This window comes from Chiloscyllium plagiosum, unplaced genomic scaffold, assembly GCF_037043375.1.
Source record: "Chiloscyllium plagiosum isolate Xiang-an unplaced genomic scaffold, Cpla_swu_hap1 HiC_scaffold_32, whole genome shotgun sequence".
Taxonomy (NCBI): domain Eukaryota; kingdom Metazoa; phylum Chordata; class Chondrichthyes; order Orectolobiformes; family Hemiscylliidae; genus Chiloscyllium; species Chiloscyllium plagiosum.
The window spans coordinates 43,046,471-43,074,072 of record NW_028270170.1 but is presented as its reverse complement, the minus strand read 5'-3'; the positions used below and the strand labels follow the sequence as shown (position 1 = coordinate 43,074,072).

General features: G+C 42.7%; 1 protein-coding gene across 1 annotated transcript in view; it reads left to right on the top strand.

Moving 5' to 3' along the window:
- The window catches only part of LOC122539683 (vasoactive intestinal polypeptide receptor-like), a 149,972-nt gene that overhangs the window by 115,181 nt on the left and 7,189 nt on the right, over positions 1 to 27,602 (top strand). The window contains exons 6-10 of the mRNA XM_043674671.2: positions 836 to 965; positions 4,361 to 4,511; positions 6,889 to 6,949; positions 8,521 to 8,587; positions 16,207 to 16,298. Of these exons, the coding sequence (XP_043530606.2) occupies positions 836 to 965; positions 4,361 to 4,511; positions 6,889 to 6,949; positions 8,521 to 8,587; positions 16,207 to 16,298 (501 nt within the window). The remainder of the gene's footprint in view (positions 1 to 835; positions 966 to 4,360; positions 4,512 to 6,888; positions 6,950 to 8,520; positions 8,588 to 16,206; positions 16,299 to 27,602) is intronic.

The window sequence follows — 27,602 nt, the reverse complement described above, 5'->3', positions numbered from 1 at the left end:
TTGCAATTTCCAAGTAACCCACTCTAAAGCAGCAGGTCAGTGGTTATAATATGTTCGAGAAGCATAGTACCTCATGTTCTGACAGCTATTTAGGTCTAACAGCTGTCGGCTGAGTTTCACACAAAGAAAGTGTGAGTTCCTGCAACTAAAGATCTTTCAACCTATCTTCAGGGAGGAGGAGCTCCAATGCTACCTTTAACCCCTCTTGTCAACCTCTCACCCATGCCTCTTCACTATGATCCAATCTCTCTCCCTCCTCATTTCCTCCCTTCCCCCCTCATCCTTCCCTACAACTCCCATTCCCTAATACCATCATTCACAATGACCTCACTCCTCCATAACCTCGCTTTCTTACAAACTCTTCTCACACCAACCCCCTCACCCCATGACTTCTTCCCACTTGCAAACTTCCACCCTCCTCCAGGCACTGTCAAATAACTTTGATTCTTCTCTGTCAAACCCTGTAAATCTTATGATCAGTTTACAATTGTTTCCTGATCCAGAAAGATTGGAAAGTGGGATCAAGGGATATGGATCTGGTGAGATCAAGGAATATGGTAGAGTGATGGGAATGAGAGTTACTATGTGATTGAGGGATATGATGGGATTGATGGATGTGGTGAGATTGTGAGGTATAGTGGAGAGGTAAATTGAGGATATGGTGGGATTGAGGGATAATGTGGGAAAATTCAATTGAGAGAGCTGGTGGGAAATTATTGTTGACAGAAATTAGATTTTTGAGATGAAAAACAGATTGGAGATTTCTCAATTTAAGGCATTATTTTTGTTTATAACATTTCTTTAACTTAATACTTCTTTACTGTCTTTGACACAGAAAGCTCCACTGTACCAGAAACTATATCCACATGAACCTGTTTGTCTCCTTTATTATGAGAGCCATTGCAGTGTTTGTTAAGGATGTGGTACTCTTTGGCACCGACTTGAACCAGTGCACCCTATCCACAGTAAGTGAAGCTTTGTGGGGATCCTGAGAGAGAATTCACAGTGAGTTTAGAGTTCAGGCACTGTGAACTCTCTGGAGGGATCCTATTAATCATCAGTCATCATAATCAGTGTCAGGATAGACTTTATATTTAAACAATAAAACAGGGTCAGATTTACCCTCAGTTCCTCGGAATGGCACCATAACATTCAAGGGGGCAAGCTCTCAAGTTCCCCCCCTAAGGCAGGTTAAGGTGGTGGGATCAGTCCCAGTTTACATGCGGCCCAAATGACATACTTCACTCGCAAAGATGAACTATCTTCATAGTAAATTGAAAAGGAGGTTGCTTCCATTTACATCTGAAACTTAAGTATTAATCTTGGTACACACCTTTTTGAGCTAGATCAGATGGAATGCTGAAGGCCTATCCCTGTACTCCTCCTAGTTCTTTGTGCCCAAGGATAGCCAACAAGCTGCTAATCAAACCTGCTACACCTCTCCTTGTTGTGGGATTCTAATAATTGCACTCACCCCGTCACCCCAACTCCCTGGGGATTTTATTATTAAACTTTCATTGTCACTAGATGTCTTGATATACAGGAACCTGACCCACATTCCCAGGATGTTCACTTTTCGTAATGTAATCCAACATGAATAGGAAAGGTTTGGAAGGATATGTGCCAGGAGCAGGCAGGTGGGACTAGTTTAGTGTGGGATTATGTTTGGCATGGACTAGTTGGACCGAAAGATTTGTTTCCGTGCTGTATGACTCTAAGACTATGACTCTATGAGCAAAATGTAACTTTGTATCATCTTAATGTAAATTACTTAAAATTAATCTGACGTAAAAATTGTCAACTGTCACAAACTACGAGAAGACACCGATTAGATTTTAACTCTGCAGTATGCTTCTTTTGCAAATCACAGACTCCCGGACAGAAGTCATCTCATTGTCAGGTTTAGCTTCTCGTCTAGTTGGGAGGCCTCTAGAAAAGCATGCAGGACTGGGCTAGTCTAATCTATAATCCTGAGGGCTAGGGGGTTGGAAGGAGAAGTTGGGGAGATCATATGATCCTGAAGGCAAAGGAATAGGCTGTCTGATGAAGTGGAGGGGACTTTTTTTCCCAGGCAGGGGCATTTGAGTTTGTGGGCATGAAGGAAGTTACATCCCCTGTAATGATGTTAAGTCAGGATATTGCTAATATCCCGCCCTCTTTTAAATTACAAAGGGGCTTTACAGGGTGGGCACCAACAGGTTGCTTCCCTCTGGCTGGGAATCGAGAACTTGAGGGCACAGTCTCAGGTTAAGAGGCTAATCATTTTGGTTTGAGATGAAGAGGAATTCCTTCACTTAAGAGCTGTGAATCTTTGGAATGCTCTGTCCCAGAGGGTTGTAAATACTCCAATATTCTCCTGTATTCAAGGCGAGAATAGACAGATAATTAGTGTCTAGAAATCATGCGATTTAGGGAGTGGATGGGAAAGGGGAACAGAGGCCACAAATCAGCCCTGATCATATAAAATGGGGTGCAGTTTGATGAGCCATCAAGTGTACTATTTAGGGTGGCACTGTGGCTCAGTGGTTAGCACTGCTGCCTCACAGCACGAGGGACCAGAATTCTACTTTTGGTTGACTTTGTAGTGTTTGTATGTTCTCCCCATTTCTGCATGGGATTCCACTTGGGTGGTCTGTTTTCCTCCCAAAGTCCAAAGATGTGCATTTAGATGGATTGGCCATGCTAAATTGCACCATAGTGTCCAGGGATGTACAGTTTAAGTGGGTTGGTCATGGTTAATGTGGGGTCAATCCATCTAACCTGCACATCTTTGGACTGTGGGAGGAAACCAGCACATCCTTGCTGACATGGGGAGAATGTGCAAACTTTACACAGAGTGTCGCCTGAGGATGGAATCAAACTACAGGTGGGGGGACTGGCTTAATAGACATGAAATATGAATAAATAAAGACAAATAAAATAAGTGATTCCATATCTGAGGCAAAACCTGGGTTCCTGGCATTGTGAGGCAGCAGTGCTAACCACTGAGCCACTGTATCATGCGGAATGATGCAAGTCCCTCTAAACAGTATCTACAGGTGGAGGGATTGGCTTAATGGACATGAAATATGAATAAATTAAGACAGATAAAATAAATGATTCCATATCTGAAGCAAAACCTCAGGAGACTCCATTTCTCAGTGAAGATGACAGCTACCACCTACAGCTTCCTGATACAAACCTGTATCAGGTAGACAGGCATTGCCAACAGCCAATAAGGTGTCTGCCCTGGGATGGCCACCCTCTTCTCTTGGGAAGCAGTCACTTTGCACCTGAACAATGTCCTCTGCCTACACAGGGACCCTAAGTGTCCACCACTGTCATTTGCTTACCCTTTTCATTATGTATGTTTTTCAAATATTTTCAGGCTCTCATTAATGTTAGCTGCTAAATTATTCTAATATTCCTTTTTGCCGTGGTAGTCCCTTCCACAGAACACAGCACTGTATGTTGTGAGATCAACATCTTGTACAATAGGTGTTTATGTGTTGGTGTTAGCTATAAGAGTTCGGTGTTCAGGGAAGGGCATGTGGTCTTGTTTTAAAGCACCGTATGTGGCTGGGGGAGTAAGCCAGTGTATTGGGCACACATCTGCTGCATTTATATTGCATCCAAGACTGTTACAGCTCCATATGAAACACGACTAGTAGAGCCTCTAGGAGGGAATTAATCTATGCTTCCACTTCACTCAACATCCATCACCAGTAAATTATCAAATGTAAATGTGGACCGTGGTCCAAAAATGGGGGCCGAGAGCTACTATCGCTCAGTACTTAGATCAAACCATCCTGTACTAATAGAGATCCCACATAATGTCAGCATGGGGAAGATTACGCATCTTGTGCTGTTGCAGTGTAACTAATAAGTATTAAATCTCAGAGCCAAAGAGACCATATCCCATAAATAACCTGAGCTGACACCTCATTCATAGGGTGAAGTGCAATAGGTGGTCAAAGTTAGAAAAGCTGATCCCTTAAAGAGTCAGCTAAGTTTTGTATTTAAGAATCCCCCAGGAGGGCTCTTGTAGCAGAATGGTAGTGTCCCTACCTCTGGGCTGTCAAAACACAGATTCTACTCCAGAGATGAAGAATAATGTCTCTGAACAACTTGGTTGGATAATATCTAAGAATTCCCCAGGGCTTGAGGGCAGAGAAATAATCCAGAGGGGAAAGATGGAAATGAATGTTTGTGTTGATTTACAATAAAACCGCTGTGAATTGCAAAGTTCTTTGCTTCTATTTCAACATATATACTATTAACTATGGGGAGTGATTTACAGAATACTGTATGCAGGGGTGAGTTTGTGTATAAGGGGTCAGGATTGAGGAGTGAGGAAAATGTCTGTTTCTATTCTCCCCAGCCATCGTGCAAAGCTGCAATTGTCTTCTTCCAGTTCAGTATCACAGCAAACTTCTTCTGGCTGTTGGCAGAAGGCATGTACCTATACACACTCATCGTGGTCTTCTTCAATGAAAGGGAGTATTTCTGGTGGTACATCGTGATGGCCTGGGGTAAGGCATTTTCTTTTTATTCATGGAATTATGTAAACATAGAAAAAAGCCAATCAGGCCCAATCTACCTCTGCGGCTTTTTGAAAGAGCTACCTGCTTTATTGTTTGCATGGGTTCAGCCAACTTTATTTTCCCTGGTAATGTATCTTGATTCAAATTGCTTTCCTTTAAAACTCATTTATAGAATTGTAGATCCACATGTTCTCTTAATCTGGTAAAACTTCCAGATGTCTAGATAATCATGCAACACCAAGACTGCCATGCCATCATTACAAAATGCTGATGTCTCATTACACTCAGTATTCATATGGCCTCACTTCCCTGACTCATTCCCCATTTTTCCTTTACAACTATTTATCCATTCCTCTTTTAAAAGTTACGATTGCATCTTCTTCTATTTCCTTTAAGGTGACACATTTCAGATCACAAAAAACCCACTGAATTAAAAATAAATTCTCCTTATCTTGCCAGGTTTTTTTTTGCCAATTATTATGAATCCTTGTCCTTCTGTTATTGGATCTCAAATCAGGAAAAAATATTTTCTTCCACCTTCCTCTAACCAAATGTTTCAAAATTCTAAACACCTCTGTCAGCTCCCCACTCAACCCTTTCTGCTCACAAGAGAACAATCCCAAGTTTGCTAATTTCTTCACATAACTGAACACCTTTATCCCTGAAACTATAACGGTAAATCTCCATTGTATCAGTTCCAAGGACTTAACATCCTTAATATAATGCGGTGCCCAGAGTTGAGAATAAAATGTAGAAAGTTGAGGAGCATTTCATTTGCCTTATTTCCTGTAGTGGCAGACCATGGTCGGAGGTAGCACAATATGGCCTAAATATGGCTGCAATAATAGAATTGGATCGCCTGATCCAGCATTAAAGTGAGGTCAAAATTTAGCACAGTGGTAGCTTTGAGAAGGAGGTAACTGAAGGTAACAGGGTAAGTTTTAAACAGATAGTCTTAAAAATTAAACACGGTGTTCTGTAGAACCAACTGCTGAAGATGTCTGTAAGACCCAATCTAATAAATGTCTAGGAACAGACAGCCTGAAGTTTGTAACAAGCAGTTAAAAGAAAAGTATAATCCTACAGTAACAGAAACAAATGATAAGGATGGGATTATGTCTTGTAAAAACCTTGGAGAATAGACAGGTTCATTGATGCATGAAAGTGATTGAGTTTTAGTTATCACATTAGTTAAAAGACTTGCTGTAGAAATATTTAGAGTAGGGTCAGTAAATTTAATCTTAGACAGTATGTGATTAGAATGAGTTAAAGTGCAACTCCAAGATAGAGTAGCAATGTTTACCTGACCTTCCAAGGGCATGTGGGACAGAAACTGCTCACAACTCAATGGCTAAAAAATTCTAACATCAGGTCTAATTATTTAACTTTACTGGAATGAGTACTACACATTTTGTAACAGTTAGTAAAAATTAATATCCTTGTGTATGTCCAGTAATGAGGTTAGTAAACAATATTATAGAACTTAAAAGGTCTTTAAGTGATAGGTACAGGAAGAAAGAAACTGCTCCCAACTTGTTTGCTAAAGAATTTTAACAGTAGTTGTAACCATACAAATTGATGTTTAACTAACTTTATACCAGAACTAATGTTACAAATCTTATAGAAATTAGTAAGAATTAACATTGTTTTGTGTCTCCTATTATTAGGACAGTAGGAAAGTATGTATTAGAATTTGATAGTTATGTCAATGAATAGAACGAATGACAGAATTCGAGCAGTCCTTGGAAATAGGTAAATCTGGGAAATGAAAGACAGTATAACCATTAACTTTGTAATGTAGATTAGTGGGATACAATGTAGGATCCCAAGCCCTAATGATAAATATCATGAGACCATGGGGAATTTAGAGCTGTCCATACGGGTGTCCATCATTGATCAGATGTATCATAGGATTGGATGTATGGATTAAGGAGATAAGAGCAATGACAAAGTTGCATGCAATTATTGTAATACAAATGTATAAAAAAATGCTATATCCCACTAGGAAAATCAGAGTGTCATTGACTGCTCCTCTAGTTTGAGCTATAATCAAAGAGGGGGATTAAGGCCTGAGGTGCAAGTCAGATGTGGAGCAGTCTCTGGCCTCTCCCACGTGTGTTAAAGAGCTCTAATGAAGATTGAATGTACTGCTAAACACAGAACTCAAGACTCTTCTTTGACATCTCTCCCCAACATTTCTTTAATCCTATCATCACTTCGTGTAACTTGATTTTCTTTAGTCACTTCCACTGTGAAGGAATAGATTCATTTGGAAAATAGTAGACTTGCCAACCAATTGCAACAGTAATATTCACAATGGGCAAATTCACAGTGATGCAAATGATAACTATTTCTGTTTCACTAGGTGCTCCACTGCTGATCACTATCAGTTGGACACTTGCCATGCTACATTATGACAATATCGGGTAAGAGAGAACATGCCTATCTATGAATTAGAGCAATGTGGGAGGTATCTGTTTCCATTTGACTCTTAGTTCAGATATCAGTTTCCCTCCAGTGTCCAGTCCAGAGGTGATTCTCCTTGTGTGAGTTTGGATGATGAATGTTGTCTGTTATCGGATATTAAGCCATTGAGGTTTTCAAAGCTGAGACCGATCCTGACTGCACACCTGCCCAAAAGTAAACCCAGCTCTGTATACAAATATACCGCTTTTTAGTTCAGAGGTTTGCTCCTGGTATCAACTCAAGATTCAGAAATTGTAGTTTGCACACAGCATCTTTACTTGACTCTCAAAAGTCAATTTACACTAAATAAGACTGACACTCACATGTATGTAAGGGTGCCTGCACTTGTCTGAGAATCAGGACAGAGGGAGTGATCAGTTCTTTCTGCTCTCCAAGTAATTGATCGGATTGCTTCAACCTAAGCTTACTATTGGCATGGTGTCTCAGTGCTTAGCACTGCTACCACACAGCACTAGGGACCCAGGTTTGACTCTAGCTTTGGGTGACTGTCTCTGTGGAGTTTGAACATTCTCCCAATGTCTGCATGGGTTTCCTCCAGGTGTTCCGGTTTCCTCCATAGTCCAAAGAGTACAGGTTACGGTAGATTAGCCATGGGAAATAGTTAATTGTGTCCAGGGATGTGTAGGTTAGGTGGATTAGCCATGGTAGATGCAGGATTTAGGTGGAATGCTGTTTGGATGATTAGGGGCACACTTGAATGATCGAGTATGATTTCCTCAAGGTACAGTTCTTAAACCTCTGCTTGCAACCAGCAGGCTAGGCTAAACCTGCCTAATCAAGGCCCACCGCTTGGCAAGTTTTCTGTTGGCAGCCTCATTCTGTTTTTTGATCATTTTACAAACCATTCCCCCAGCCTTCACATGATTAATGAAACAATAATCATATCACTGTCACCTTATCAGTTTCTAAGCAATCAGCCCACGTGAAGCATTTATTATAACTTTAACAATAGTTTTAATCTTATCAATTCAGTAATTAATCTGATCTAAAGCACTCTCTTGCAAGTTTCTGTTCGTTCAGTTACTTTAACATTCGCAGTTACATTACGTTAATCATATTACAGGCTTGGAACCAAGATAGGAATTAAAGACTACTTAACTTTGATTTCAGAAAACAAACCTCACATTACAGATTCAGCCCATTCCACTCCATGCTATTCTATTATTTATTTTTTATGTACAATAAGTCATCAGGCACCATACCATTCATGTAGGTAGTGAGAAAAAGGGTTGCTTACATCATAGTGGTAATGTCCTGGTCTCTAGACCAGAAGGTAAAGATTCAAATGTCAGAGGTGTGTTTTGACCACCCACACACCAGTGATACTCTATCTCAGGATCAGGAACCCTGGTTAATTGTTCCCACCCTCTAAATTACCTGTGGTCATTGTCGCATGCATTGCACACTGATCATTTTGTTGAAAGTAGTTCATGTAGCTATTCTGGGAGTTACACAAGATTATTTTCATATTACAAAAGTTAAAAATAAAGTTTTTTCACATTTCCTTCAGGTGCTGGGATTCAATTGACTCTCCATATTTTTGGATTATTAAGGCTCCGGTTTCTCTGACAATTTTGGTGAGTATTTCTCCATATACTTGTGTCGGCATTGACATTGACATTTTCAGTCAGGGTTGTATGACAGTTTTCATGGTATTTTCTCTGTTGCCCATGTTACTGGTCTCCATAAGGATCTCACATTAGTCCTGTCTCAGAGGGAGAGCAAGAACTCCTCATGTCTGCATGCCAGGTCAGTCTGCGATTAGTGGCTGGGAGATGCATGGACAAAGGATCATTTCTGTCTGATTTTCCTCCTGTTGTCTCAACTTATCCCCAAGAGATTGGAAAGAAAGATATTTCTATAGAGCTTTTTTATGTCTCTCAATGTCCCAACAAGCAAGGAAGTAATTTTGAAGTTTAAAAGTAAAGTTGTCTTACCAGACCATTGAGAGAAAGTGAGGGCTGCAGATGCTGGAGATCAGAGCTGAAAATGTGTTGCTGGAAAAGCGCAGCAGGTCAGGCAGCAGGTCAGGCAGCATCCAAGGAACAGGAGAATCGACGTTTCGGGCATAAGCCCTTCTTCAGGAATGAGGAAAGTGTGTCCAGCAGGCTAAGATAAAAGGTAGGGAGGAGGGACTTGGGGGAGGAACTTTGGAAATGCGATAGGTGGAGGGAGGTCAAGGTGAGGGTGATAGGCCGGAGTGGGGTGGGCGCGGAGAGGTCAGGAAGATGATTGCAGGTTAGGAAGGCAGTGCTGAGTTCGAGGAATTTGACTGAGACAAGATAGGGGGAGGGGAAATGAGGAAACTGGAGAAATCCGAGTTCATCCCTTGTGGTTGGAGGGTTCCCAGGCAGAAGATGAGCCGCTCTTCCTCCAACCGTCATGTTGCCATGGTCTGGTGATGGAGGAGTCCAAGGACCTGCATGTCCTTGGTGGAGTGGGAGAGGGAGTTAAAGTGTTGGGCTATGGGTGGTTGGGTTGGTTGGTCCGGGTGTCCCAGAGGTGTCCTCTGAAACGTTCCGCAAGTAGGCGGCCTGTCTCCCCAATATAGAGGAGGCCACATCGGGTGCAGCGGATGCAATAGATGATGTGTGTGGAGGTGCAGGTGAATTTGTGGCGGATATGGAAGTGTCCCTTGGGGCCTTGGAGGGAAGTAAGGGGGGAGGTGTGGCCGCAAGTTTTGCATTTCTTGCGGTTGCAGGGGAAGGTGCCGGGAGTGGAGGTTGGGTTAGTGGGGGGTGTGGACCAGATGAGAGATTCACGAAGGGAGTGGTCTTTTCGGAACGCTGATAGGGGCTGATTGGTGGTTTACCTGATGGTAACCTCAGCCAATGCAGGGTATTGATTCCATGCTGTTGGCATCACTCTGCATTGCAAACCAGCTGTCCAGCCAACTGAGTTAACCAACCCCTATTTTTGAAGTGGGGTCACTATTTTAGTGGAGGAAATGTGTCATGTACCTTTCACACAGCAAGCTCCAATAAACAACAAAATGGTAAGAACAAGATGAGTGGTTTTACATGTATTAATTGATGGGTAAATGTTGGCTAAAACAACCCGCCATACTCAACTCCAAAATTACTCCATGAGTCCTCTTTTTATGATCACCTGAGGGAGTATAATGTCTCTTTTGAGAAGCCTCTGCTACATCGATGACTGTATCTGCGCTGCCTCGTGCTCCCACGAGGAAGTTGAACAGTTCATCCACTTTACCAACACCTTCCACCCTGACCTCAAATTCACCTGGACCGTCTCAGCCTCCTCCCTCCCCTTCCTAGACCTTTCCATTTCTATCTCGGGTGACCGAATCGACACGGACATTTACTATAAACCGACCGACTCCCACAGCTACCTAGACTACACCTCCTCCCACCCTGCCCCCTGTAAAAATGCTACCCCATATTTCCAATTCCTTCGTCTCCGCCGCATCTGCTCCCAGGAGGACCAGTTCCAAAACCGTACAACCCAGATGGCCTCCTTCTTCAAGGACCGCAATTTCCCGCCAGACGTAGTCGACGATGCCCTCCACCGCATCTCTTCCACTTCCCGTTCCTCCACCCTTGAGCCCCGCCCCTCCAACCACCACCAGGACAGAACCCCACTGGTCCTCACCTACCACCCCACAAACCTCCATGTACAACGTATCATCCGCCGCCATTTCCACCACCTCCAAACGGACCCCACCACCAATGATATAGTTCCCTCCCCTCCCCTATCAGCGTTCCGAAAAGACCACTCCCTCCGTGACTCCCTCGTCAGGTCCACACTCCCCACCAACCCAACCTCCACTCCCAGCACCTTCCCCTGCAACCGCAAGAAATGCAAAACTTACGCCCACACCTCCCCCCTTACTTCCCTCCAAGGCCCCAAGGGACACTTCCACATCCGCCACAAATTCACCTGCACCTCCACACACATCATCTATTGCATCCGCTGCACCCAATGTGGCCTCCTCTGTATTGGGGAGACAGGCCGCCTACTTGCGGAACGTTTCAGAGAACACCTCTGGGACACCCGGACCAACCAACCCAACCACCCCGTAGCCCAACACTTTAACTCCCCCTCCCACTCCACCAAGGACATGCAGGTCCTTGGACTCCTCCATTGCCAGACCATGGCAACACGACGGTTGGAGGAAGAGTGGCTCATCTTCTGCCTGGGAACCCTCCAACCACAAGGGACTCGGATTTCTCCAGTTTCCTTATTTCCCCTCCCCCTACCTTGTCTCAGTCAAATCCCTTGAACTCAGCACCGCATTCCTAACCTGCAATCTTCTTCCTGACCTCTCCGCCCCCACCCCACTCCAGCCTATCACCCTCACCTTGACCTCCCTCCACCTATCGCATTTCCAAAGCCCCTCCCCCAAGTCCCTCCTCCCTACCTTTTATCTTAGCCTGCTGGACACACTTTCCTCATTCCTGAAGAAGGGCTTATGCCCGAAACGTCGATTCTCCTGTTCCTTGGATGCTGCCTGACCTGCTGCGCTTTTCCAGCAACACATTTTCAGCTCTTACCAGACCATTGGGCTACTCTCTCATTAGAGAGAGAGAAAGCGAGAGAGAGAGAGAGATGATTGGTGGCTTGCCTTATGGTAACCTCAGCCAATGCAGGGTATTGATTCCATGCTGTTGGCATCACTCTGCATTGCAAACCAGCTGTCCAGCCAACTGAGTTAACCAACCCCTATTTTTGAAGTGGGGTCACTATTTTAGTGGAGGAAATGTGTCATGCACCTTTCACACAGCAAGCTCCAATAAACAACAAAATGGTAAGAACAAGATGAGTGGTTTTACATGTATTAATTGATGGGTAAATGTTGGCTAAAACAACTCTCCATACTCAACTCCAAAATTACTCCATGAGTCCTCTTTTTATGATCACCTGAGGAAGTATAATGTCTCCTTTGAGAAGCCTCCAGCAGTGTAACTGTCCCTTAGTACTACATTGCATTACCAGCCTGGAGCTAGCCTTAGTTCCCTGGATTTGTACTTAAAGCCCACAGCTTTTGGCTCCAAATCTACTACTAAAGCACAGCTAACTTGTTCAGTTACAAATAGGAGGTCAGCAGATGACAGGAAAACATTTGAAATGGCACTATCACAGCTTAGATAATGCATTAAAAGTGTGAGGTTAGAATCTGTCTGTATCCCAATCTTGAGTCAGATTGGTTCTATTTCCAAAATGGAATTTTCAAAATATTACATGGATTGACTGCCTGCAGATTGTGCATTTAGAATTAAATTAGAATGTATCTGCAAATATAATTCTGCAAATACAAATTTACCCCATAGACATATATCTGTTTGTGCAGGCGTGTGTGTGTGTGTGTACACGTGTATGCGTGTGTGGGAGAGAGAGTGTAGTGAGGTGACCTGGAATGTGACATGAACCCAGAGTCCCGGTTGAGGACATCCTCATGGGTACCAAACTTGGCTATCAACCTCTGCTAGGCCACTTTGTGTTGTTGCCTATCCCAAAGTCTGCCTTAGAGGATGGTCACCTGAAGATCTGAGGCTGAATGTCCCTGACCACTGAAGTATTCCCCGACTGGGAGGGAACACCCCTGTCTGGTGATTGTTGCGTGGTGTCCATTCATCCATTGTCGTAGCGTCTGCTTGGTCTCACCAATGTACCATGCCTTGGGGCGTCCTTGCCTGTAGCGTATGAGGTAGACAACATTGGACGAGTCACGTGAGTATCTGCTGCATACATGATGAGTGGTATCTCCACATGTAATGATAGTATCTGAGTTGACACTCTGACATATCTTGCAGTGGCTGCCATGACAGGGTGTTGTGGTCAATGTCGTCCTGAAGGCTGGGCAGTTTGCTGCAAACAATGGTCTGTTTAAGGTTTGGCGAGAAGTAGAGATGTAGGAAAGGTCTTGGCAAGGTACTTATCATCATCGATAATAAGAACATGGCGTAGTTCTTTGGCTCCCAAGAAGTACTGAACAACGAAGGGTACCCTATCGGTTGCAATCCATGTCTGTCTCCTGCAGAGGTCATGGTTTTTCCTGTGCATGTTGGAACTGGCAATCAATGAGTTGAGGATTGTACCCTGTTCTTATTAGGACATCCTTGAGCACCTTAAGGCGTCTGTCGCATTCCTCCTTATGTGAACAGATCCTGTGTATGCATAGGGCTTGTCTGTAGGGGATGGCTGTTTTTAACATGTTTAGGGTGGAAGCTAGAAAAGTGTAGCATTCTGAGGTTATCTGTGGGTTTGCGGTACAGTCCTCACTGAGGTGCAAATTCTTGATGGAGATACATGTGCCCAAAAATGAGACAGATACTAAACAGTAGTCCATGTTAAATCTGATGGTGATATGAAACTTGTTGATATCACTGTGTAGTTGTTTCAGTGACTCCTCGCCATGGGTCCAGAGGAAGAAAATGTCAGTGTATCAGGTGTATGATGTTGGTTGGAGGTCCTGTGCAGCAAAGAAGTCTTGTTCGAATTTGTGCATGAAAATGTTGACATATTGTGGCTGTTCCATGTGTCTGGATGAAGAACTGGATGTCAAAGGTGAAAATGTCGTGGTTGAGGATGAAGTAGATGAGTTGTAGAATTGTCCTCAGAGATTGGCAGTTGTTAGTATTGAGTACTGAGGCCGTTGCTGCGATGCTGTCATTGTGGGGGATGCTGAAATGTTGATTGTGATGAGGAATGTTACCGATTCAACTAGTCCGTAGGCGCTGAGTTTCTGTAAGAAATCTGTGGTGTCGTGACAGAAGCTGGGGGTCCCCTGTACAATGGGTTTCAAGATGCTTTTGATATAGCCAGAGAGTTTCTCACACAGGGTCCCCTTGCCTGATACAATGTGACGTCCAGGTGTGTTAGCTTCATTTATCATCAGAAGGCAGTAGAAGTCCCCTTCACGAGAAGTACATGGGATGAGAGCACGTAGGGAACTCTGAAGGACTGGATCAAAAGACTCGATCAATGTGTTTAGTTCTTTGGTCGGATTGGCTGGTAGTTGCCTGCAGTGTTCTTCGTTGTTTAGTTGTCGGTATACTTCCTTGCAGTAGTCAGTTCTATTCTGAATGACAGTCGCTCCTCTTTTACCTGTTGGTTTGATGACAATGTTGCAATTGGTTTTGAGAGTATGGATGGTGTGTTGTGATCGGGTAATGTTTTGCTCTACCTTATGGATGTGGCTGATGAAGCCCAGGACAGCAGCCCTCCGGAGGTGTCCAAATGACTCCTTCTTTGGCCACTTCTTCACGGATCTCTCTGGTGACTGTTCCGGTAACCTTTTTTTTGTAAAACCTGAAGTTATCTCGAGAATGTCACTTAAAAGAACTTCTGGGATTTACATATTACTGAACCGAAACCTACAACTCATTCTAAAAGATGAAAGACTTAACAACAATTTAAGTTTGTTCAATATATCATTTCAGTTGCATGTCACTGTAATCTTTTGCTATAAATTCTGTGTCTTATGGTCTTGCTCTACAGCTATCTGATAAAGGAACAGCTAGGGCTTCCAAATAAACCTGTTGGACTATAGCCTGGTGTTGTGTGATCTTTAATTTTGTCCCATAGCTGTAGTTGTATTCTAACCATCATAATGTACACTGGCCTGTTCTGCACATCACAAAAATAATGCTTTGGAGAAGACGCTTTGGAGAATGTGCAAAGGCAATCTATATTTATGATCCTAGAACAGAAGTTACACCATATAGGAAAGGTCAGGAAAGGCTGGGACTGCTTTCTCCACAAAAAAAGCTAAGAAATGACCCATTATAGTTCTGGAGGAGATGTAGAGAGTAGTTAGGCAGAACAGAACAAAGGAAATATGAGAGTCACTGAAAGATTCAGTGGGCTCTCAGGAGGAATCCCTTTATTCAGTGAGTAGCTAGAATGGCAAATGGAGTGGTTGAGGTGAATAACACAGAAACATTTTGGGGAAGCTAAAGAAGTAGAAAAAGAGAATGGATTAAATTAATATTATAATATATTAATATTATATTATATTATTATATTAATATTAGAAGGACCAAAAGACCAAAGAGTTTAGAGTCATAGGGATGTACAGCATGGAAATAGACCCTTCAGTCTAACTCATCTATGCCAACCAGATATCCTAAATTAATCTCGTCCCATTTGCCAGCACTTGGCCCATATCCCTCTAAACCCTTCCTATTCATAACAACAGGAGGTGTTCATTCTATATGCAGGTTAAATTGATTCCCTCCAAAATGGCCAACAACATCATCATGATGTCATGTGATCAGACTCTTAAAGTGACGGAGAGAAAGTGAGGACTGCAGATGCTAGAGGTCAGAGTCAAAAAGTGTGGCTTTGGGAACATTCCTAATGAAGGGCTTATGCCCGAAACGTTGACTGTCCTGTTCCTCGGATGCTGCCTGACCTGTTGTGCTTTTCCAGCATCACACCTTTAAAATCTTAAAGTGACAGTCCACCATACGCAAAAAAATGCACAACATCCCTCTCCCTTTAAATTTTCCACTGATAACGAGAAAGTAGAATTTTGCTGCTGTTTGCAAAGATGTATCCTTGTCCAGGAGGGGAAAGTGAGGACTGCAGATGCTGGAGATCAGAACTGAAAATGTGTTGCTGGAAAAGCGCAGCAGATCAGGCAGCATCCAAGGTGCAGGAGAATCGACGTTTCGGGCATGAGCCCTTCGTCAGGAAGGGCTCATGCCCGAAACGTCGATTCTCCTGCTCCTTGGATGCTGCCTGACCTGCTCCGCGTTTCCAGCAACACATTTTCAGCATCCTTGTCCAGGAGCATGTCTGAAACAGCCTTCACTGCCAGAGCTCAGGATAGAGGTTAAAATCACACTGTGAACTATTAGGGCAAAATCTTAATTTTTACAAAGTTTTTAAAGATTTTCTTCTTAAAGTGGGGGGAACACTTCTAAATTAAATGTTGTTAACATCTTCAGGAGCAGAATTGACTAAGGACAGTTATAACATGCCTGAATGCTAATATCATTCAATGTGACTTAACCACAAAGTATGCAAAGGTGGCTTTACACAAGGGCCATCAAACCAAGCCCTTGCTTAACTTAAACGTGTCGAGGATCCTCTCCAAAACAAAAATTGAACACATTGTGAAACTAGAGTTAGTCTAACAATTTCCTTTATAGTTAAACACTGACAGTTGCTTTACGTCAGGCCAGAAATGCTGAACTCAATAAAACGGAGTGTTCTCTTTTTCATTCAGGTGAACTTTATCCTATTCATCTCTATCATCCAGATCCTTATCCAGAAAGTGTATTCATCGGACAACAGAGGAAGCGAGTACAGGCAATACCTGTGAGTACTGAGTGTCCCCTCAAGACGACACTGCAACACAAAACCAATTCTGATCTGGGCCTGGCTTGTGCTGCCGTCATTGACATTCTGCTGTCTATTGTTTCTAAGACTGAATCCCTTATTCCAGCTTCATAAACATGTGAGGCTCACATTTTGAACATGTTGGTAATAGTGTACATATAAATAGACAAATTAAGAGCAGGAGTAGGCCATTTGGCCCCTCAGGTCTGCTGTACCATTCAACAAGGTCATTCCTGATCTGGTTGTAACTTCAAATCCACATTCCTGCCAATCCCTGTCATATTGGTCACAATGGTCTAATAATCAGTTGTTTGCCAAAGATTAATTAACTGTGTGAGTCATAGTTCTAAAGTTTTACTGCGCAGAAAGAGGCCCTTCAGTCCATCATGTCCACACCAGTCATCAAGCACTTATTCACTCTAATTTCATTTTGCTACACTTGGCCCATAATCCTATATGGTATGGCATTTCAGGTATCAGAAAGCAGACAGTGGGGGTAAAACCATCCTTCTCAGAATGGCAGCTTTGGTGTTCCACAATGCTCAGTATTGGGACCACAACTTTTCACTTTTCATTAACGATCTAGATGAAGGAACTGAGGGGATTCTAGCTAAGTTTGCAGACGATACAAAGATAGATAGAGGAACAAGTAGCATTGATGAGGCAGGGGGCCTGCAGAAGGATTTGGACAGGTTAGGAGAGTGGGCAAAAAAGTGGCAGATGGAGTACAATGTGGGAAAGTGTGAGGTCATGCACTTTGGTTGGAAGAATAGAACCATGGACTGTTTTCTAAATAGAGAGAAAATTCAGAAGTCTGAATTGCAAAGGGACTTGGGAGTTCTAGTCCAAGATTCTTGCAGGTTGAGTCAGTAGTTAGGAAGGCAAATGCAATGATGGCACTTATTTTGAGATAACTTGAATATAAAAGCAAGGATATACTTCTGACGCTCTATAAGGTCCTGATCAGACCACCTTTGGAATATTGTGCAGTTTTAAGGCCCATATCTCAGGAAGCATGCTCAGAGGAGGTTCACGAGAATGGTCCCAGGAATGAAAAGTTTAACACATGAAGAATGTTTGAGGACTCTGGGTCTATACTTCATGGACTTGAGGGGGATCCAATGGAAACATACAGAACACTGAATTGCCTGGACATAATAGATGTTGGGTCGATGTTTCCATTGGTAGGAGAAACTAGGATCCGAGGGCACAGCCTTAGAGTAAGACCTTCTGGAACGGAGATAAGGGAAGAGTACCAGAGAGTGGTGAATCTATGGAATTTATTGCCACAGAAGGTTGTGGAGGCCAGGTCATTGAGTATATTTATGACTGAGGTAGTTCTTGAGATTCAAGTGGATCCAGGGTTACAGGGAAGAAGCAGGAGAATGGGATTGAGAATTGAGCCATGATTGAGTGGCAGGGCAGACTCGATGGGCTGAATGGCCTCATTTCTGCTCCTATGTCTTATGGTCTCTTACAAACACTTCTTAAATGTTATGATGGTCACTGTCTCTACCAACTTGTCAGGCAATGAATTCCAGATACAACTACTATTGAGTGAAAATAAATCCTTAAATTCCTTCTGAAGCTCCTGCCTTTTACCTTAAATCCATGCCCCAGTTATTGATCCCTCTATTAAGGGGAAATATTTCTCCCTATCTAACTTATCCAGCTATGGTACTCCAGCTATGTCATATACAGCTCTATCATAGCCTCCCTGCTCTTATAATCAATGGAACAACTGATAAAGGCAAGGATCTCAAATGCCTTCTTAACCACCTTATCCACCTGTCCTGCTGCCTTAAAGGATCTGTGGGCATGCATGCAAAGGTCCCTCTGATTCTCTGTACTTCCTTATGTTACGAAATGGAGTAAACCCCTCAGCTAATTTAAGCAAAATTAGCAAAACTTTCAGCAAAACAGAAAAGATTCACCCAGTGCTGTAATCTTAAAATTTGAGAGGCAGTGTCCAGAGGTCACTATTTAAAGTAAATATTAACAACTTTATTCCTTAAATCAAACAGAGAATATTCGAACCAACAACTATTTACAATTCCTTTCTCTTAAACTATCTTTTATCTCCCAATCTACAATACTGGTGCTATAAAAATGCCGATTAAGATTTACAAAAAAAAATCACTCTTCAAAACAAGTCATCTTTACTGAGTCTCCTTTGTAGATATTCCTCTGTAGATTCTCTCCAGGTTGGCCTCAATGTTCTGCTGTGCAAACTCCTTCCCCAGACAGGTACCTTTCAGAGAGCTCTTGAGCCAGCAGTCTCTATGGCAGTTCTCTCTCAACTGCTCAAAATGTCGTTTTATACCCCAAAACATCGGAACGTTTCATTGGTTTTAATATTATCAAAATACTAAATTCAAACTTGATTGGATTTTGTTATCTTGGGACATAATTTAAACTGATTGGTTGAATTTGTTTTTTTTGTCTCATAGTAACCCAGCTGCTGCTTGCTGTGTCAACCAAATGTTACATTGTTACTTTGTTCAGAACATTTTGTGCTGTGACAGGCAGGCCTTGCTAGCTTTTCAACTCTCTTAAAGGTACAGCACCTCAACACCTTCATAACACGAGGATCCTATGTTTCATTGTGTACGCCCTTGCCTTATTGTCCTTCCAAGATGCATCACTTCATCCTTTTCAGAACTAAATTCCATTTTCCACTGTTCAGCCCCTCTGACCAGTTCATTAATATCATCCTGTGGCCTGTATTTCCTTCTTACTATTCCCTACACCATTAATATGGTGTATATGGATTTCAGTAAGGCATTTGATAAGGTTCCCCACGTAGGCAATTGCACAAAATATGGAGGCATGGGATTGAGGGTGATTTAATGGTTTGGATCAGAAATTGGCTAGCTGAAAAAAGACAGAGGGTTGTGGTTGATGGGAAATGTTCATCCTGGAGTTCAGTTACTAGTGGTGTACCGCAAGGATCTGTTTTGGGGTCACAGCTGTTTGTCATTTTTATAAATGACCCGGATGAGGGTGTAAAAGGATGGGTTACCTAGATTACTTACAGTGTGGAAACAGGCTCTTTGGCCCAAGTCCACATTGACCCTCCACAGAGAAACCCACCCCCCTATATTTACCCCTGACTAAACCACCTAACACTACAGGCAATTTAGCATGGCCATTTCACCTAACCTGCACACCTTTGGACTGTGGGAAGAAACTGGAGCACCCGAAGGAAACCCATGCAGACACGGGGAGAATGTACAAACTCCACACAGACAGTTGCCCGAGGCAGGAATTGAATCCGGGTGCTGTGAGGCAGTAGTGCTAACCACGGATCCACCGTGTAAATTTGCGATTGACAGTAAGGTGGGTGGAGTTGTGGATAATGCTGAAGGATGTTGCAGGTCACAGAGGAACATAAATAAGGTGCAGAGTTGGGCTGAGAGGTGGCAAACAGAGTTTAATGCAGAAAAGTATAATGTGATTCACTTTGGAAGGAGCAACAAGAATAAAGAGTACTGGGAAAATGGTAAGATTCTTGATAGTGTAGATGAGCAGAGAGATATTGGTGTCCATGTACATAGATCCCTGAAAGTTGCCACCCAGGTTGATAGGGTTGCATACGATGTGTTAGCATTTATTGGTAGAGGGATTGAGTTTTGGAGCTACGAGGTCATACTGCAGCTGTATGAAATTCTGGTGCGGCTGCAGTTTCAGTATTGCATACAGTTCTGGTCACCACATTATAGGTAGGATGTGGAAGCTTTGGAAAAGGTTCAGAGGAGATTTACAAGGATGTTGCCTGGTATGGAGAGAAGGTCTCATGAGCAAAGGCTGAGGGACTTGAAACTGTTTACATTAGAGAGAGGAAGGTTGAGAGGTGACTTGATTGAGACATATAAGAGTATAAGAGGTTTAGATAGGGTGGACAGTGAGAACCTTTTTCCTTATATGGTGATGGCTAGCACATGGGGACATAGATTCAAATTGAGGGGTAATAGATGTAGGACAGATGTCAGAGGTAGTTTCTTTACTCAAAGAGTAGGAGAGGCGTGGAACGCCCTGCCTGCAACAATGGTAGACTCGCCAACTTTAAGGGCATTTAAATGGTCAGTGGATAAATATATGGATGAAAATTGAATAATGAAGGATAGATAGGCATCAGACTGGTTCCACAGGTCAGTGCAACATCGAGGGCTGAGAGGCTGTACTGTGCTGTGATGTCTGTATTCTATGTTGTATGTTCTACTAAGTTTCATATCAGCTGTGAATTTACTGACCAAACCTCCAAAATTAATATCTAGATCGTGAATGTGACCTACAAACAGCAAGGGATCCACTGGGCACAGGCTTCCACTCACAAAAACACGCTTCAACCACTACCCTCTGCCTCCTGTCACAAAGCAAATTTTGGATCAAATTTGTGAAATTGCCCAGGATTCCAAAGGCTGTTGTCTTCTTGGCCAGATTCCCATATAAGATCATGTCAAAAGGCTAACATATAGATTGTATCAACTGCGTTACCCTCATCTACACACATAGTCACCCACTCGAAAAATCAATCAAATTTGTCAGATATGATCTCCCTCTCACAAAGCCATGCTGATAATTCTTAATTAATCCTCACCTCTCTAAATTAGATTAATTGTGTCTCTCAGAACTTTTTTCAAAAGTTTCTCCACCACAGATATTAGACTCACTGGCCTGTAGTTTCCTGATTTATTCATACCACCCTTAGAACATAGAACAGTGCAGCACAGGAACAGGCCCTTCGGCCCACCATGTTTGCAGCAATCATGATGCCATTCTGAACTCATCCCATCTGTCCATATGTCTCTATTCTCTTTCTGCTGGTTCACATATCAGTCTAAACTCCTCTTAAAAGTTGTCATATATGCTTTTGGCACCTCACCTGGCACTGTATTCCAGGCACTTATTACCCTAGGTGCAAAAAAACACTTGCCTTGCACATTTTCTTTAAACTTTCTCCCTCTCACCTTAAACCTGTTTGACATTTCCACCCTAATGATACACCCTACCAATGTTTCACATAATGTTTCTATCAGGGTGCATCTCAGCCTCGAATGCTCTAACAAATCCAAGTTTGTCCAATCTCTCCCTATAGCTATTACACTCCAAACCAGGCAATATCCTAAACCTCCACATTCTTCCAATAGTTTGACAATCTGGACTACAAATAGTCCTCCAAATGTGGCCTAACTATAGTTTTATACAGTGGCAACATGACATGCCAGCTTTTATATCAATACCCTGACTGATGAATTTCAGTTACATCACACTGCAAATCTTTGCTATAAATTCTGTGTTACGATCAAGTCCTCCACTATCACCTGATGAAGGAGCGTCGCTCCGAAAGCTAGTGTGCTTCCAATTAAACCTGTTGGACTATAACCTGACTGATGAAGGCAAGCATGCTCTACACTTTCTTTACCACTTCATCCACTTGTGTTGCCACGTTCAGGGAGTTTCAGACTTGCACCCTAAGATGCCTCTGTATATCAATGACTGAAAGATCCTGCCATTTATTGTATACTTTCCTCTTGTATTTGACCTCCCAACATGCATCACCTCACAATTGTCTGGGGTAAACTCTACTTGCCATTTCCAACTTTGGAACGGATCTGTACCCTGCTGCAGCTTTATACAACTTTCCTCACTGTCCACCTTCTGAAATAATCTTACCATACCAGTCCTCGGGTACCCCTCCTGTGGCCAGAAGGATTTGAAAATTGCAATTTCCTCTGTTGCATCCCATATCAGCCTGGGATATATCTCACCTGGGGATGTATCCAATTTATAGCCCATTAAAGCCACTAATACTGTGAATAACTTCCTCCCACACAACATTGAGACACCACATCCTCTTTTACCCCAACCCTTTAACTCACTCGAAGATTCTATATTTGAATGTGTTGTGGACAAGCCAGACACCTTCCGCCCCACCACCACCACCACCACAAAAAACATTTCCAGGAGTGATGCAACTAGCCCAACCATTTAGTTTTAAACAAAACAAAATTTATTTGAAGATTACCAAATGAAACACAAACAAAAGAAAACAGAATATAGAATACCTAACCTATCTGAAAACCCAACAGATTATCCCAACTTAATGATGCTGTTCCAACTACTTGCAATAATCCCAATCCCCATTTGTCATTCCTTGACAAAAAAAAAGTTAGAATCAAACACAGGGTCTTTCAGGAAAGATGTCAGACAGAAGGGGGATCAGCATGGATGCTTCTTTTGGTGTAGCAGCTTCACAACTGACTGCTTGCTAAATCCAAACCAAACCCAAACTAGAGAAAAGCTGAGCTGGGAGATCAGGTCACTCTCATTTCATTGCACAGTGTTTCTTTTTTAAAACGTGGAAACCTTTTCAAGTAGATCAACCCCAGATATTTCAGAACCTGTGTCTTTACAACCTCCTGAAAAGAAAAACAAGAACAATATAACCTTGTTAACGGAGAAGCATTATCACAAATATTGAGCTGCTAATTCTGTCTCTTCCTTAACCATGTCTCCATGGTAACAGTTACATCATATCCACATAATTCAATAAACATCCCCAACCCATCTTCTGCCTGACTCACCAAAGGTTTCACATTAAAGTAAATGGTTACTCTTTGGTATTTGACTGTGCACCATCTCCTGTTGTACCTCTACTCTGTGTCTCATTCTCCTTTTGAATTACTTTAAACCACCAGCAAGGGAACATCGAACATGAAACAGTACAACACAGGAATGGACCCTCGACACACGATGTTGTGCCAAACATGACACCAACTTAAATGAATTCCTTCTGCCTGCCCTTGGTCCATATCCCTCCATTCCTTCCATGTGCTTATCTAAAAGTCCCTTAAACACCCCTATCATGTCTCCATCACCACCCCTGACAGTGCCTTCCAAACTCCTACCACTGTGTAAATAAACTTGCCCCTCACATTTCCTTTGAACATTTCCCATCATCTTAAATGCATGCCCCTTAGTATTTGACATTTCAACACTGCGAAAGAGATTCTGACAGTCAACTCTATCTATGCATGCCATAATTTTATAGACTTCTATCAATTCTCCCCTCAGCCTCCATGGTCCAAGAAAACAACACTAGTTTTTCTAGCCTCTATTTATAGATCATACCCACTGATCCAGGCAGTATCCTGGTAAACCTCTTCTGTATCCTCTCCAAAGCTTCCACATCCTTCCTGTTATGTGATGACCAACATTGGGTGCAAGACTTTAAGTGCATCCTAACCAAACATTCATAAAGATGCACATGATATCTTAACTCTTGCACTCAAACTAGGAGTCGGTCCCATTCCAATTCAAGTGCAACCTATTGAACTTGGACCGGTCCTATGTTCCCCACTAACAGACCCAGTGATTCATGAAACTAAAGTGTTCTGTCCTGCTCCAACTCTTCAGCCACACATTCATCTGTTCTATCTATCTATTCCTATACTCACCAACAAGTGGCATCTGGAACAATCCAGAGATTACAATCTTTTTGAGGTCCTGCTTTTCAATCTGCACCTAGCTTTCCAAATTCTTGTTGCAGGACCTCATACCTCTTTCTACCCATGTTGTCAATACAAATGTGAGCCACAATCTCTGCTGATTTGCCCTTTCCATTCAGGATGCAACACACTATTCTGGAGCCTCATGTGACTACAGAAAAAACTGTCTGTATCTTTGACTATTGACGTCTTTCATTACTATTGCTCTTCCTCACTTTCTCCTCCCAGCTTATACAGCTGGATTCAGACTGTATTCACCAGAAAAAAAAACACTCTTACCATTTAGATTAGATTCCCTACAATGTGGAAACAGGCCCTTCGGCCAAACAAGTCCACACCTACCCTCTGAAGAGTAACCCGCCCAGACCCATATCCTTTTGACTAATGCACCTAACACATTAGGCAATTTAGTATGGCCAATTCACCTGACCTGCACATCTTTGGACTATAGGATGAAACCTGAGCACACCCACGCAGACACTGGGAGAATGTGCAAAGTCCACACAGTTAGTCACCCGAACCTGGGACCCTGGTGCTGTGAGGCAGCAGTGCTAACACAGACAATTTGTTCTTGAGTGAGATGAGCTCTGGGGCTTTCCTGACTGCAGCCTGCCTCCCCTCTTCTGACCGATGGTCACCCATTCCCTCTCCAGCTACATTTCTAAAACTGTAGAGTGACCGTGTCTAAAATATGTTATCCATATCACCCTCAGCCTCAAGGAGGCAGTGCACCACCTCTGACTGGTAGCATTTCCTGTACATTTAGGCCTTCCAGGCTGACAGAACTGTCTCAAATGTTCTACATACTGCTGGCTATACAAGATACGGGAATGAACTCCTCTGCCCTACATCAAGTTAACCAAAATTAAAGCAAGTACAACAATCACTTAAGTGTCTTGTACCATTAATTCTAAACTGTAGGTTTGTAAAAAGTATAGTTTTTTAGGCCTTTACTGACAAACCAGCTCCCTCTCCTGTGCTGGTAAATTTTGATTTTCCCTGTGCTAGCTTAAAGATTTGAGTTGTTAGAAGTTACTTGAGTTGAAACATAGTCCCTAACAGCAGCAGCTCAACAAGCAATCAACTCATTTCCCTTCGATGTCACTTTCACACTTCTTTCAGCTGAGGGGTCCAGGACAGGGTTCTCTCAAGGGTCTGTCTTGCTCCTACAAGGTACGTGAGTGTTGGCCTCTCTTTATTCACAGCCACATTTTCTCAGGCAGATCTGATTCCCCAGCTCTGGGTAAGGAAATGAAGATAAAAGTAAGTCTATTTAAAACAATAAGAAATAAGAATTAGGATCAGGTGTAGGCCATCTGGCCTTTCGAGCCTGCTCCGCCACTCAATAGGATCATGGCTTATCTTGTCATGGCCTCAGCTCCACTTACCTGAGCTCTCACCATATCCCTAAATTCCTTTATTGTTCAAAAAAAATCTATTTTAGCTTTAAAAACATTTACTGAAGTGGTGCCAACTACTTCACTGGGCAGGGAATTCCATAGATTCACAACCCTCTGAGCGAAGAAATTCCTTGTCAATTCAGTCTTAAATCTGCTCCTCCTAATTTTGAAGCTATGCCCGCTTGTCTTAGGGTGGAAACATTCTCTCTATGTCTATCTTATCTATTCCCTTCATAATTTTAAATGTTTCTATAAGATCCCCTCTCATTCTTCTAAATTCCAGTGAATATAATCCCAGTCTACTCAGTTCCCCCCTCATAAACCCACCTTCTCAACTCCAGAATCAACCTAGTGAACCTCCTCTGCACCCCCTCTAGTGCCAATACATCATTTCTCAAATTAGGAGACTAACACTGCATGTAGTACTCCAGGTGTGGCCTCACCAGCACTCTGTACAGCTGCAACATAACCTCCCTGCTTTTAAACTCAATCCCTTTCGCAATGAAGGACAAAATTCCATTTGCTTTCCTCATTACCTGTTGCTTCTACAGACCAACCTTCTATGATTTATGTACAAGGACACCCAGCTTCCTCTGTATAGCAGCATGCTACAACATTTTAGCACTAAAGTAATAGTCCTTTTTGCTTTTATTCCCATCAAAATGGATGACTTTGCATTTATTAACATTGCATTCCATTTGCCAGACCTTTGCTGACTCACTTAAAGTATCTGTATTCCTCTGCAAAGTTTCACAGTCTTCTGTACAGTTTGCTTACACACTCATCTCAGGGTCATCTACAAACTTTGACACACTACACATGGTTCACAACTCCAAATCATCTATGTAAATTGTGAATAATTGCGGTCCCAACACCGATCCCTGAGGCACAGCACAAGTCACTGATTGCCAACCAGAATAGTACTCATTTATCCCCACTCTTTGCTTCCAATCCTCTATCCATGCTAATACTAGACCCATATTGTGCAGCAGCCTCTTGTGCGGCCCCTTGTCAAAGGCCTTTTAGACATCTAGGTACACTACATCTACTGGGTCCCCATTGTCCACTGTGTATATAATGTCTTCATAGAATTCCAAACGATTAGTTAAGCATGACCTGCCTTTCATGAACGCCCTTTAGGGGCAGCATGGTGGCTCAGTGGTTAGCACTGCAGCCTCACAGTACCAGGGACCCATGTTCGATACCAGGCTTGGGCGACTGTCTGGTGTGGAGTTTTCACATTCTCCCCGTGTTTGTGTGGGTTTCCTCCGGGTGCTCCGGTTTCCTCCCACAGTCCAAAGATGTACAGGTCAGGTGAATTGGCCATGGTAAATTGCCCATAGTGTTAGGTGTATTAGTCAGAGGGAAGTAAGTCTGGGTGGGTTACTCTTCGGAGGGTCTGTGTGGACTTGTTGGGCTAAAGGGTCTGTTTCCACACTGTAGGGAATCTGGATCTGAAACCCATGCTGCGTCTGCCGAATGGGACAATTTCTATCTAGATGCCTTGCTATTTCTTCCTTGATAATAGGCTCAAGCATCTTCCCCGCAGAAGTTAAGTTAGCCGGTCCAGAATTTTCCATCTTTTGTCTATTGCCCGTTTTAAACAGTGGCTTCACATTTGCTGTTTCCCAATCTGCTGGAACTGCCCCAAAGTCCAGCGAACTTTGGAAAATTACCACAAGTGCACTTGTTATTTCTCCTATCATCTCTTGTAGTACCCTGGGATGCATTCCATCAGGGCCAGGAGACTTATCTATCCTTAGCTGAATTTTCTTGCCTAATATTACCTCTTGGTTGATAATGATTGTTTCAAGGTCCTCACTTGCCTTCGTCTCTTTGTCTATTACTAGCATGTCATTTGTGTCCTCCGCTGTGAAGACTGACACAAAATGTTGACCCATTCAATGCTTCAGCCATTTCATCATATCCCATAACTAAATGCTCCTTCTCATCTTCTAAAGGACTAACATTTACTCCAGAAACGCTTTTTTTGTTTTATGTATTTATAGAAACATTTGCTATCTGTCTTTATATTTGTGCTAGTTTTTTCTCATGTTCTATCTTACTTTTCTTCATAGCTCTTTTTGTGGCTTTCCCAATCTTCTAGTTTCCTGCTGATCTTGGCCGCTTTGTATGCCTTCTGTTTCAATTTGACAGCCTCCCTTATTTCCTTAGACATCCATGGCAGATTACCCCTTCCTTCTCACTAGAATATACTTCTGCTGAACAATTTGAAAAATTGCTTTGAAAGTCCTCCACTACTCATCAACTATCCCACCACAGAATAAGTCATGTGGTTTTCGGTCTACTTTAGCCAACTCCTGCGTCAGCCTTTAGAAGTTTCCCTTCTTTACTTCATAGAATCCCTACAA